General features: G+C 55.1%; 1 protein-coding gene across 1 annotated transcript; it reads right to left on the reverse strand.

Moving 5' to 3' along the window:
* Positions 1–14: 14 nt before the first annotated feature.
* On the reverse strand, positions 15–6883 carry DOK4 (docking protein 4). Its single transcript, XM_080936717.1, has 8 exons — positions 6719–6883; positions 3254–3361; positions 2989–3103; positions 2609–2728; positions 2335–2524; positions 1583–1721; positions 1310–1430; positions 15–1207 (listed from the first exon to the last, which is right to left on the reverse strand). Exons 1-8 carry the CDS (start codon positions 6782–6784, stop codon positions 1089–1091), a joined length of 978 nt encoding a protein of 325 aa, XP_080792843.1. The 5' UTR covers positions 6785–6883; the 3' UTR covers positions 15–1088.
* Between the last annotated feature and the right edge of the window lie 5074 nt (positions 6884–11957).

Consider the following 11957-nt stretch of genomic DNA (forward strand, 5'->3'; position numbering starts at 1 on the left):
CTGGCTGTGCCACCTCCCTGGCTCTAGGGCTCCCCTGAGAAGGGACCCCCTTATCAATCTGCCACACATGTGAACAGTGGGTATTTACAAGGTCTGTTCCCACAAATCAGAACCCTAAAGTATTAAAAAACAAACACGCAACAAAAGGTTTGATATGAATAGAAAGATAGCCCTTCTGCACGGTAGTCAATAAATACCAGCACTAGAAAATCAATTGCTTTAATTGCATTTCAGCAGGGAGCCTCAGCACCATGTGGGGAGATGGGATCTTAGTTTTGGAATCTAGCCTGGGGTGGCTGGCCCAGGGGAAGGGACTCCTCCTGCTGGAGCACTATATCCCTGGTCAGTGAAAGGGGGCAGCAAGATGCTCCCCACAGCAGCCCTGCTGCAGCCTTCCAAGCTGGTCCCAGCTGTCCTCTACTGCTGAGGTAACGGGGCCCTGCCCACCTGAAGACATCTTCAGCGTACTGAGCAGGAAGGAGCCAGTGCAGAAAGTGCATTTAAAAACCAGATGCCACCTCTGCTTAAAACTCCAAGTGCAAGGCTGCCACATGGAACAGTGAAGTTTAGGACTCTCCTGTATCACTGTAGGCCCAGAGGACAGAAGCTACCTGCTATCCTGGCCCTTGGGCTTCTGAGGAAGATCCAGCAGACAGCACCAGTCTGATTATCTCCCCTTCTCTGACCTTGGCAGCTCAAGCAGTCTTGGCAGCAGGAGAGTTGTATCTCTGAGGGCAGGCATTGCTGCCCTCATACTAAAAAACAGCCTTGACCATGTCTGGTCGTAGAATTAAAAGTGGGTATGTGTTGGTGGGGAGGGATAGAGGGAAGCCTCGTTTATACAGAATATGTTATAAGCCATATATATTAAAACCATTAACAGTGTATAGTCCCACGGTGGCTCCAGCCCCTCATGCTCAGGTGGTGTGGCCAGCCATGTGCTGAGGTCCAGCCTCACCCTTGAGGGCAAGGAGGGACAGCTTGCTCTCTGGCTCTTGGCCACCAGCTCCTTGAGGCTGTCCAGAGACTGCTGCAGTTAGCCTTCCAACAGGTGGCCCAGCAGTTGTGAGTTCTCGCCAGCCTTGCTGTCACTGGGAAGGGGTCTTGGTCTCACTGCTGTCCTCCTGGCTGGGCTTTGGCTTAAGCAGGATGAATCTGTTCAGGAGGTCTGTTTCTGAGCTGGCCTGGGCTGCCCCATACCCTTCACCTGTAGACAGAGATGCAGGGTCAGAATTTGAATCTGAGACCAAAGGCCCTTGCCCAGGAAACCTCTACTGGGACAGGACAGGCCCCGAAGATGACGACTCACCATAGCTGGAGGCTTCAGTGATGTTCTGAGAACCTGTGATATGGTGCCAGTACGCACTGCGGGGCAGCATGGCCGTGGGCGTACAGGGATAGGAGTAGTGCTCGGTGCCCTTGTTCAGCAGCTGGGACATGGAGAAAAGGTCCCATCTGTTAGTTCTGGGGACACTGCTGCCAGCCCCAAGCCCTGCCTGACTCACCTACAAACTTGCTGGTGAACTTAGCTAGCATGTCGGCCCCACCTCCCAGTGCCCTGGAGCAACAGCCACCGCCTCACCCTCACGTTCTTCTCCATTTCCAGCAGGACCCGCTTGTGCTGCTCAGCGATGGCCAGGGTGGCACTGTGAACCCGCTGGTAAATCTGCTCCCCCTCCTGTGTCTGAAAGGTATATAGTCCTTCCCCAGCGTCACACATCCTAAGGACACAGGAGGTCACGGCGTCAGGAAGGAATTGCACTCTGGAGTGGGTGTGCGTGTGCAAGTGTGTGTGATGCAAGTTCTAGATGCCAGCTGTGGTTGTGTGAAGGTCTTCAGGGAGAGGATGGCCACAGTACACATGGGCTGAGCAGTAGTTACCTATTCATTTTCCTCTACATTTTACCATAGACAAACCTAAAGCATCCAGGAAAATAGTTGCTCAGCCAAGGTTACACAGAGGGTGGTGTGGAGGTGAAGTCTTAAGCAGGCTGGTGGAGTCCCAGCAAGGGCCTTCCCTAGCTAAACCATTCTGACAGGCTGGGCGCATCTTAACCCCCTACAGGGAACTGATACGGAGGCCATAATCACGAAGCCAGAAGGTGTCACTGCTGGCAGTGACTGAGCTCAGGAGCTGGGCTTTGGTATACAGCTTCGCTTGACCTGCCTGTTATAAGCTAATTACTCCTGGCCTTGAGTTTCTCATCTGTAAAACTGAAGCCATTATATCCCCCCTGGGTTGCCATTCTGATGAATGAACGTGTCTGGTGCCATGCAGAGAGCAGTCTCTGTAATGGCCATAGCGGGACAGGATGGTAAGAAAGAGGGTACTACCTGCCCGCCTCAAAGGTAAAGCGTGTGGCATCTCGGCCATAACGGCGCAAAGAGCAGAGGGGCCACGAGACGAGCTTCACGCGGGGGTTGTGTATGTCCCAGAGGTAGATGTTCTCGTGAGTGATCTGCAGTTTGCACTCGCCATACACGTCCAGGTTGGGGCAGGGTAACAGGAAGACGTTGAAGCGATCTGCAGCAGCAGCGGATACAGCTGAGCTAACTAAGGGCTCCACCTTCCCCCACCCCACTTTTGAGACCCAGTTACCAGCCTTACCTGTCTGTTCACACTGTACTCCTGGGGCCAGGAGGTCAGGCTCTCCCAGACTGATGTCATTGAGCCGTGATCCCAGACATTCTACTGAGAGTGTCTTGTACCATTCCTCTGCCTCCAGCTCTAGAGAAAAATAGCACTTAATAGTTGTACCAGCTCAGAGTCCCCAGCAGCCCACCCAGTCCGCCCTGACCCACTGCACCCTACAGAGAGGCCTTGCTGCCTGCCTGCCCGCCTCTGTCTGGGACCTATGACACTAAGGAAAGGCACAGCTCTCCCACTCTTTCTGCAAGGGTTGGCCCTGCTCTGGTACCCACTGCCTGGACCACTGACTATGATCAGCCCAAGGAGAGCAGATGGAACCTGCAGCCCTGGAGTCTCACCTGAATCACAAGTGAAGGTACGAGCAGAGTCGTCGGTGAATATGATGGCCACCGCCTGCCTCTTGGTCTCCTTGGGGAGCCGTGTGACACACTTGACGTTGCTGATCTCAGTCACCTGGAAGGATATCCCTAGAGATTCAGCCGGGCTGGGGTACTTCATCCTACCTCCCATAGCTGGGTTCCCCAGGAAGGTACTCTCAGACCTCAGGACTCAGCGAGTCATCTTTGCTCACAGGTTGGGGGATCTAGGGCCCAGGCCCCTAACCTTGGGGCAGCCTCGGAGGCACACTGACTTCTCATCAGGATACTTCTCCAGCCGCTGGGGCCCCTTGCTGGAAGATTTCCGGAACACCAGCCAGCACCTCCGGTAAATCTGTGGGCCAAGAAGCTGATGGTCAGATTGTTGCTGGACCATGATCCCCAGCAATGCTCCCTTGAAGTTACTTCAGCCTCCTGAGGGAGCAATACTACACCCTTCCCTGGACCCTAGCTTAGAGAAAAATCTTAGGATGGCAGCTATAGGATGCCAGCCACCAAAGGGGCAGCCCTACCCAAACAGCCAAGGTGGATGTTATGAGCATCTCTACAGAGCTGTGCTATGATGCTCTGAGCATTTGTGGAATGTTTCCTATGCATGTATTGGATGTCGGGGTTACTCCTGAAGGCAGTCCCCATTGTTGCCTCCATTTCCAAGACTACTGGGCTGTGAAGAAGGCAAGTAGGAAGGACCTAACAAGTGGTGGGTCTGGCATTAAGACAGGATTTCCAGAGAGACACACCCATTACTATAGGACAGACCACTCTGGATATATATGGGGTCTTCCAGGGGACAACAAGTAGCCTCTTGCACTCAGCTAGACTGTACATCATCTTTGCCCTGTTCTTGGGCCCAGGCAAGGCTCTGTTTTAAGGGGAATCACTCTTGCCCTCCAAGGATTTCCCTCCACACTTAATCAACAGTGTGCCACAGGGGATTCCCATGGGGACCAAGACCCACAGGGGATAAGGGGCGGAGCTATGAGCCAGCTGTGCCTCCACAGCACAGTAACTTGCGTATGTGGTATCCTGCCTGTGTCAACCACTAAGTGCAGTGTGCCCTAAGCTGCTGAGATTCTCCAGAGACAAACTGACCTATCACACCATGAAAGGCTGTCCCAGCACCTCCATAAACTGCCCATCTGACCTCGTCTTGCAGAGCCGCTCCTGCCAGAGGCTTCAAAAGCCTGGCAGACCTGTTTCCCAGGCATCCCTGTGCCATCTTCAGTGCAAACAGAAGGGTCCCAGAGAAGACCTGGTCTGAGCAGAGGAAGGAAGGAGGCCACTGCCAGCCCAGCTACCATCTCTGTGTGCCAAAGGTGCGCCAGGCCTTTGACAAGCTGATCACAGGGCAAAATGACCTAGACTGTCTCTGTCTCTGGAATTCCCTAGAGCTGGGTCACCTGTAGCTCCTGTTTGGGACCCTGGGAAATGTGTCTGCCCCTGTACCTCTGCGGCCACTGGGCCACGGTCCCAAGGGCTGGCAGCCAGCTCAACTACCTCTCTGCCTGTGCCAAAAGTGCACCACCAGGCCTTTGGCAAGCAGATCACAGAACAAAATGGACCTAGACAGTTCTTGTCCCTGGAAGTCTCTTTTGCCGGGCCACTTTTAGCTCCTGTCTGGGACCCTGAGAAGTATGTCTGTCCCTGTACCTCTGTCCCTAGCTGAGCCCTCATCTGTCCATATGAGCCTTATTAAAGCAGAAACCATGTTTACCATTATTTTCACACCCTTTGCTGATACCAAGCCAGCAATTCCTGACGGCTATTCATATGACCATATGGAGGACAGGGTGGACAGACATAGGTAACTGAGTGGGTGGGAGCTGCCCAGGCACTCCACCCCACCCCAGCAGGCAGCAACATGGGAGGCCTGGGGGCCTGAGCACCCTGGTTGCCTGGTTACAGGATACACACTCACACAACCCCAGGGAGCCATGCACTCAAGAGCTCTCCTCAGTTCTCACAGGTCTTTGATCAGCTCTTCCTAAGCACTCCGCCAGCTCTGCTGAGGGAGGGAGGCCCTGGCAGGTAGGAAGAGAGGGTGGGCGCCATCCCTTTCTCATTCCTCTCAGCATACCCCACCCCTGATCCCCGGAGACAGAGATAAGATACTGCCTGGGGCAACCGCAAAGCCTAGCCCCTCACAGAATGGCAGGGTAAGCTTAGGTCTGTGGAGAGTAGAACTCTCTGGACCCAGTGAACACCAGCCTGGGCCAGGCCACACCTCACCTTCCATCCTCCCCACAACCCCCCACCCCCATCTGTCCACCTCTCTATTTGGGGTCTGGGCATCCTCCCTAACAGGTCTGACACTGACCCCACAGGACTGCCCTGTAGCCAGCACTTTCCTTGTAAGCCCTGCCCTGGATAGAGCTCCGCTGGCTCCTGGGGACTTGCTGGATCTAAGCATGGGGATGAGGGGTGGTGGCAGGAATGAGGTCCCCATTCCCTGGGCCTCTTTGCCTGGCCTTAGCCTTGCTCTTTGTTCTTTCTGTCTTGGCAAGAGCAGAGTCTCTACCAGGCTTGGGCCAGTGAGACTCCGAACATGCCCAGAGGCCCTGCCTCAATCCACTGATGGCCCAGCTGAGGGCAGTGGACTTCCGGCCCTTGCCTGGATACAAGACAGCTCAAGAAGGGTCCCAGAAAGCCAGGAGGAACAAGAATTGCCCCCACTCCAAGGTAGCCCTGAATAAGACAAGTGGCCTTGAGGCATCTCCTCACCCTCAGGGTAGCCCAGGAATCCTTGAACCCAGCCCATCAAGGTAATCAGGGTGGGACAGGAGTCTTGGGTAAAACAGACTTGGATCACCTCTCACCAAGGCTTTCTTTTCTGCTAAGAGCCCCTCGTTGGAGGTAGGGGATAGCAGGGGAACCTGGGACCCTACTCATGCCTCTGGGGGATTTTCCTCAGCTGGAAATCTGTATTAGGGTGGTGAGAAGGGGTATGTGCCCCTCCAAGCTCCAACTCAGGACCACCACCAGCAACTCCAAGGAAAGCAGCCTGTCCCAGAGCAAGGGCCATTCCACCCACACATCAGGGAAGTGTCAGCCTCTCTGGCTTCAGTCCCTGATGTCCCTACCCCTACCTCCCAACAAGCCATTCTCTTTCCCAAACAATTCTTTAGAACCCAAAGCAACCACTAGAAATATGAGTGCAGGCTCGGAACACATTGAGAATCGTGTATGTGTGTGTGTGTGTGTGTGTGTGTGTGTGTGTGTGTGTGTGTGTTAGGGCGGGGGAGGGTCACTTTAAAGAAAAGAGGACAGGAGAGGTGGGGAGCAAGGAAAGGGAGGGAGGGAAAAGGGGGTGGGGAGCAAGGGGAGGAGGCCCAGGAGCCAAAGCTGCTCTCCACTCCTGACAGCCTCACTCTCCCGCTACCCGGTGGTGGCTGCTGCCAGCGCCTCTGCTGCTGTGGCCACAACTTCAACAATAGCAGGGATGCCTCTGCCAGCCTGTCGGCTACCACTACTGGTCCAGTGGCTGGGATGCCAGCCAACCCAGCTGGGGCAAGAGATGCAGTAGACAGAGGCTGGCTAGCCACATGCCAGCCAGCCAGTGTTAAGAAGCCTTAAACCACAGTAACACAGTACCCAGTGCTGGCGGGCAGCATGCCCCCAACACACCATGCCTCCAGACCCGTCCTCAGTACTGTTTATTGACAACCCCCCCCCCCCCGCCAGGGTGGCTCACCCCAAGCTTCCTGCTCTTCATCTTCACATAGCCTTGCTTGACGATGTCGTTGAAATTGGTCGCCATGGTTGCCCCACTGTCTTTGGGGTGCCGGCTGGGCTGAGTCCGGGAGGGGTGCCCAGGTGGCTTGGTCTCCCCTGATCACCTGTTTAAGACACTCCTCACCTCCCCCGTCTCAGCATTGTTCTAGCGGCTCCCTCGCCCAGCTCCTGCTAGAAACCCAAATGACAGGGAGATTAGAGCCAGTGACATCTTTCTCTCCCCCTAGCTGTCTCTCGTTCTTTTTTCCTTCCTCTTCCCACACTCCTCCCTCCCTCTGCTTGCCGCCCTTCCTCCTTCCCTTCCTCCCCACCCCAGGACGGCAGAACCATTCAGGAAAAGCGAGGTGGAGGCAGAGCAGAAAAATGGTCCAGCCCAGTCCCCTCCCTCAAGGCTGGGGCTGGCAGTTAACCCCTTCCTGGGATGGCTGGCTCCCATTCTGCTTGCTGTGGAGGTAAAGGCACAAGAGGGGACGGAGGGAGGTAGTGGGCTCTGGAGGAGCCTGGCCACTCAGCTTGATGGCACCTGGCCATCTTCTTACAACTTCAGGGCAGACTTAGAGCAATTTGCCAGAGCACCACCCTCTGGAGTACTAGGGTCCCAGAGAACTTCCAGAAAATGGTGAGGGGGTCAGGAGATACCTCAGGGTTCTGTATCTACAAAAGCCTACACTTCCAGCCCACCGCACTGTACCTGGTTCTCTCCAGCCTAATGAGGCCGTGAGACACCAGCTCGAGTCATTCAGACCCTGCTCCTGGCCCCTGGACTCTTGGGAAGTTCTTCTGGGTACTAGTGTTTCCTGGGTAGGAGGGCAGAGTCCAGGAGGTGGGGCCCTGGATAAGTTTGAGAAGTGTGTGGGACTGTGGGCTGTGGCCTCTGAGGAAGTAGACATTTACCCTGGCCTTGGAACTGAAAGGAGTAGGCCAGCCTGAGGGTGGGGACAGAATCCCAACAGGACACTTGGTCTGGCCAAGCCAAGCAGAGGTATGTTCTGAGCATGGGCAGGCATTAATTATATGACCCAGGGCATAGGATGTACCCTAAGGAATTTAGGAAAACTGGGAATAGCAGGGGAAGAATTGGGTTCATTAACATAGACCCAGGAAATCTCAGACTTCATATATACACTGGAAAAAAAAAATAGCCACCAGCCCAGAGAGAGTAAGCCACCAGACTTAGGTCACACAGCAAGCCCAGGACACAACTAAAGACAAGTGAGAAATTCCCTGTGTGGAACACTGTCCTGTAGCCCCCTTTGGCTTCCTGCCACCGCCTAAGCTTTCTCTGCACAAAGCTGCAGTAGTCCGGGTTCTACACCCCACAAGACTCCCCACATCTTCAGGATCACTGGGTGGCAATGCAGTAGTAGCATTTCTGGGGTCAACTGGACATCTGTGCTGCCAGAATGGGGCCCTAGGGCAGGCTCGCATCTCAGTCTGCCAGCAGCTTGGTATTAATTAATCTCCTAGAGGCCTGTCTATTGAGTCCCTAACAAGGAACAGATGGGACACTCTATTGGGCACATGCAAACAAGAGGTGGGGCAGAGGGGTTACCTCTTTCTTCTGTATAGTGATAGTCCCCCTAACCCTTCACATCCTCTATCCCAGCTCCCATTTCCAGGATGTCCCCCCAGCAAGTTCTCTGCCTCTTTCAGGTTTAATCTTCACCAGCCCTATCACAACTGGCAGCTAGAGAGGAGTCAATTTTCCCAGCTCTGTTTCCACCACCCGCCTCTGGGGTTGTCTTGTTCCCGAGGACAAGTACTGGCTCCATAGAGTTCCCTCTAAGATGACTAGCAAGCTGGCCACTGACTGTCGGTCCCCAGCACTGAAGGCCAGTTACCCAACCTGTCCCCAAGAAGTCGCCAGGCCCTGCATTCTTCTAAGGTGGTCCAGACACCAAGGAATACAGCTTGAATAGGCTGTGTAGTCCCTCAGTTTTTAGGGTTTTTTTGGGGGGGAAGGGGTTGTTTTGTTTTTCTAAAGGACCTAGGTAGAATGTGATGATATATACCTGTAATCCCAACACTGAGTGTGGGGGTAAAAGCAGGAGGATTGTCACAAGTTCGAGGCCACTCTCTACTTTAAATGAAGTGAAGCCAGGAGGCAGCTACATGCTTCAGACCCTCCTGCCCAGTACAGGCCACAAACCAGTCTCCATAATCCCGGTGCAGGCCACTTCTTACAGGCTTTATCAGCCATCTCCTCTGTACAAGCCACGAGCTTCCTGCTGTGTCTGTCCAAAGAACACCCAACCCTAGAACCACAAGTAACATTTATGGGGGAACCTTCTGGTCTCATTCAGTCCCCCGTTAGGTTGTAGAAGCAAATACTGACCCAGGCCCAAAATGGAGCGCAAAGAGGGATGGAAAGAGAGTATCAAGAGAGGACCTATGGATTTAACTGGAAACAGGGACCCATGCCCACCCGCTCCCCCTGCCAAGAGGGAGTATGAGATTTTAAACAGAAAATAATCCCTAACGGGCCCCGAGGTCCCCCTTGAAGGCTCAATAGCCAATAAGTAAGGGCAGTAAAAAAGCCCCTGCCCAACCATGGCCACCACTAGCCTCTCACAGGCCTGCAGAGGGACAGATCCCTCCGAATGTGTGGCACCCTCGGCTTTGGGCATGAAGCCCTCGAGTACTGTACACTAAATGGCTGAGATGGATTTCCAGTAGTCATTCTCATGGTTCTAGGGTTAAAAGCACCCCCCTCTACCCTGGTATCAATGTGGCCAGCTATTCCTGGGGGAACAGTAGCTGCCCTGGCCCAGGCCACCACAAACAGTCAGGCTGGACGACATACTGCTGCCCTCCCCAACAAGGGCATCAGCATCCTATAGGGGGGGGGATACAGGGGGGCATTCTGGGGCCCTGCCTACCTACCTGCCCCATGGGCTGCACTGAATACTCCCTCCCAGAATCCTGCCTGGAGGCCTTGGCTCTAGAACAAACACCACTTGCTTAGAGTCCTGCCTGCCTGGCCAGGCTGCCCCACCCTTGACAGATCTGATCTTATCAGGATGGCCAATCAGCCCTACCTGGACACTCTCTCACAGTCCTCTCTGTCTGGTTTCACCTCACAGCAGAGATCTGATTGCAGGTGGGTTGTCTCCTGCATGGAGGACTCTGCACATTTATCTACCAGCTGCCCCATCCCTGTGCGATTGCTACCTGGGACCAGCAGGGGGCGCTTCCATAGATTCCCCAAGCCCCAGAAGGTCCCGTCCAAGGAGAGCCACAAAGCACTGAATTAGGCAGAGGAACTTGAGGGGTCAGGTCATCTGAACACTCATGGTCCCCAGGAATGTGGTCCAATGCCCCACACCACTGCTGTCTGTTCTCCCCTGGTACCCTGCCACCTTTCAGTATTGTAAAAACCTTCTCGGGAAAGTTAGCCGCACTTGCTTTTTCCTGCCTCTAACCAAATTCCCTCCCATGGTCTCAATATCGCACTGCCTCATTTGGATCTTGGCTGAAAGTCTGCCTCCTCGGGGCTCTCCTGACACTCTGGCCTTGCTAATTGGCTGTCTCTCAACATCTAGTGTTGCAGTCTGTCACATATCACTATGAGATTTGATGTTCCAGTTCCTTCATCTGTCACTTAGTCATGTAGAGACACCTAATGACAGCTCCCAAGCCCCTTCTATCTAGCTATAGCTCCATCCCAGTGGCCAGGACACTGATAAAGGACAGAGTAGGTACCCAATCTAGGGAGGGACACTTTATCTAGGATTGTCCCCAGCCTTTCCCCCCACCACCATTATCAGCTCTGCTTCCAGAGGGTGTGCACAGTAGCAGGCTCCTACTTCTCTACATCTCGGTGCCAACTGGCAAGACCAGCAAGGTCCACAATCCATAGTTTGGTTCAAAGCTGCCTCGGGGGACTTGTGCTGATGCTGCTGACACTGTGAGTGAGCCTGGCTAGGGGTCCCACCTTAGCTGGGGTTCTTGGATGAGGTCACATCCAGCCTGTTGCCCTGCCCAGGAATATCCAGCACCCAGGCATAGAGACGGGCAACAGAGCTAGAGGGACACAGCTCCTGGGACCTACCTGGGATGAGCAGCCTGCATTTCTCTGAAGGGGGCCAGCAAAGAATGTGCAGAGAAGCACAGCCCCTGGAGGCTGTTGGAATGTGCTGGAGCTAACACCCGGCCCCTGGCTGCCCTGTCTTATCAAAGTCCTCCACCCCGGCCCTCCATTCAAGTGCCAGGCAACTGTTCTGCTCCCACCGCTCCACGCAGGCAGATTGTACCAGAACCCCCGTCTGCCTGAAGCTCCGTTCCCGGAGCTTTTACCGTGACAGAAATCAGTTAGCTGTCTTCATAGGAAGAAGATACACAGACTCCGAGAGCCAGAGAAGAAAGGTTTTAGGGCAGGAGGCTGCTGGCCCGGAGGACTTGCAGTGAATAGGAAAGCCGGAAAGTGTCTCTTGGAATTTAGGGAGCAAGATGGTGAGGAAGGCTGCTTCCGGGAAGAGGCTCGGGGTGCCCGGGATCTGGGTTTCTCTGATGGGATACGTGGGGAATGCAGGTGAGGTACGGTTCAGATCTGGGCTTCCCCAGAGATGGGAGCTGGTTGGGGACGGCTCAGGGAGTTTCAGGGTCCCACTGGCCTCGAGAGGCGCGTCTGAGTCCTCCTCCCTTAAAGTAGGACGCTCCCATAGCTGGGAGAGCACGCCGGTTCCGGAGGTGACCAAGGGCGTCCCTGGATGAGAGTTGCGGGAGTCTCACGGCTCAGTGAGGCCTAGGAACCCCCTCCCCGCTTCGCACTCCCCTATTTACCTAGGCGCCGAGGCCCGGGCCGGGGACGCTGGCTCCGCGAGACGCCGGGCAGGCTTATGCCCGCGTCTCGGGGCGGCCCGGCTGGGAAGGTGAGGTGGCAGCGCGCGGCTCCGGTTGTAGACTGGAGTGGAGCGCAGCAGCCAGCTCCGGATCCCGCAGAGACTCCGGAGGTAGCCGGTTCTGCTGATCCGCGACGCCACGCCCCTTGAGGCCACGCCCCGCGCCTCCCTGGCGCCATGCCACGCCCCACCGCCACGCCCCCGCCCATCCCTGGCGTCGTGCCACGCCCTTTCTCGGAGCCACGCCTCACCCAGGAGATCCGCCCGGTCCCGGAGTCCGGCCAATGTCTTATTACTAGGACAGAAGTTTCCGCAGGACATCCTACCCCTCTGCTCACTACTAGTACTCATTTCAGT

The sequence above is a fragment of the Micromys minutus genome (genome assembly GCF_963924665.1).
Source record: "Micromys minutus genome assembly, chromosome: 24".
Lineage (NCBI taxonomy): Eukaryota > Metazoa > Chordata > Mammalia > Rodentia > Muridae > Micromys > Micromys minutus.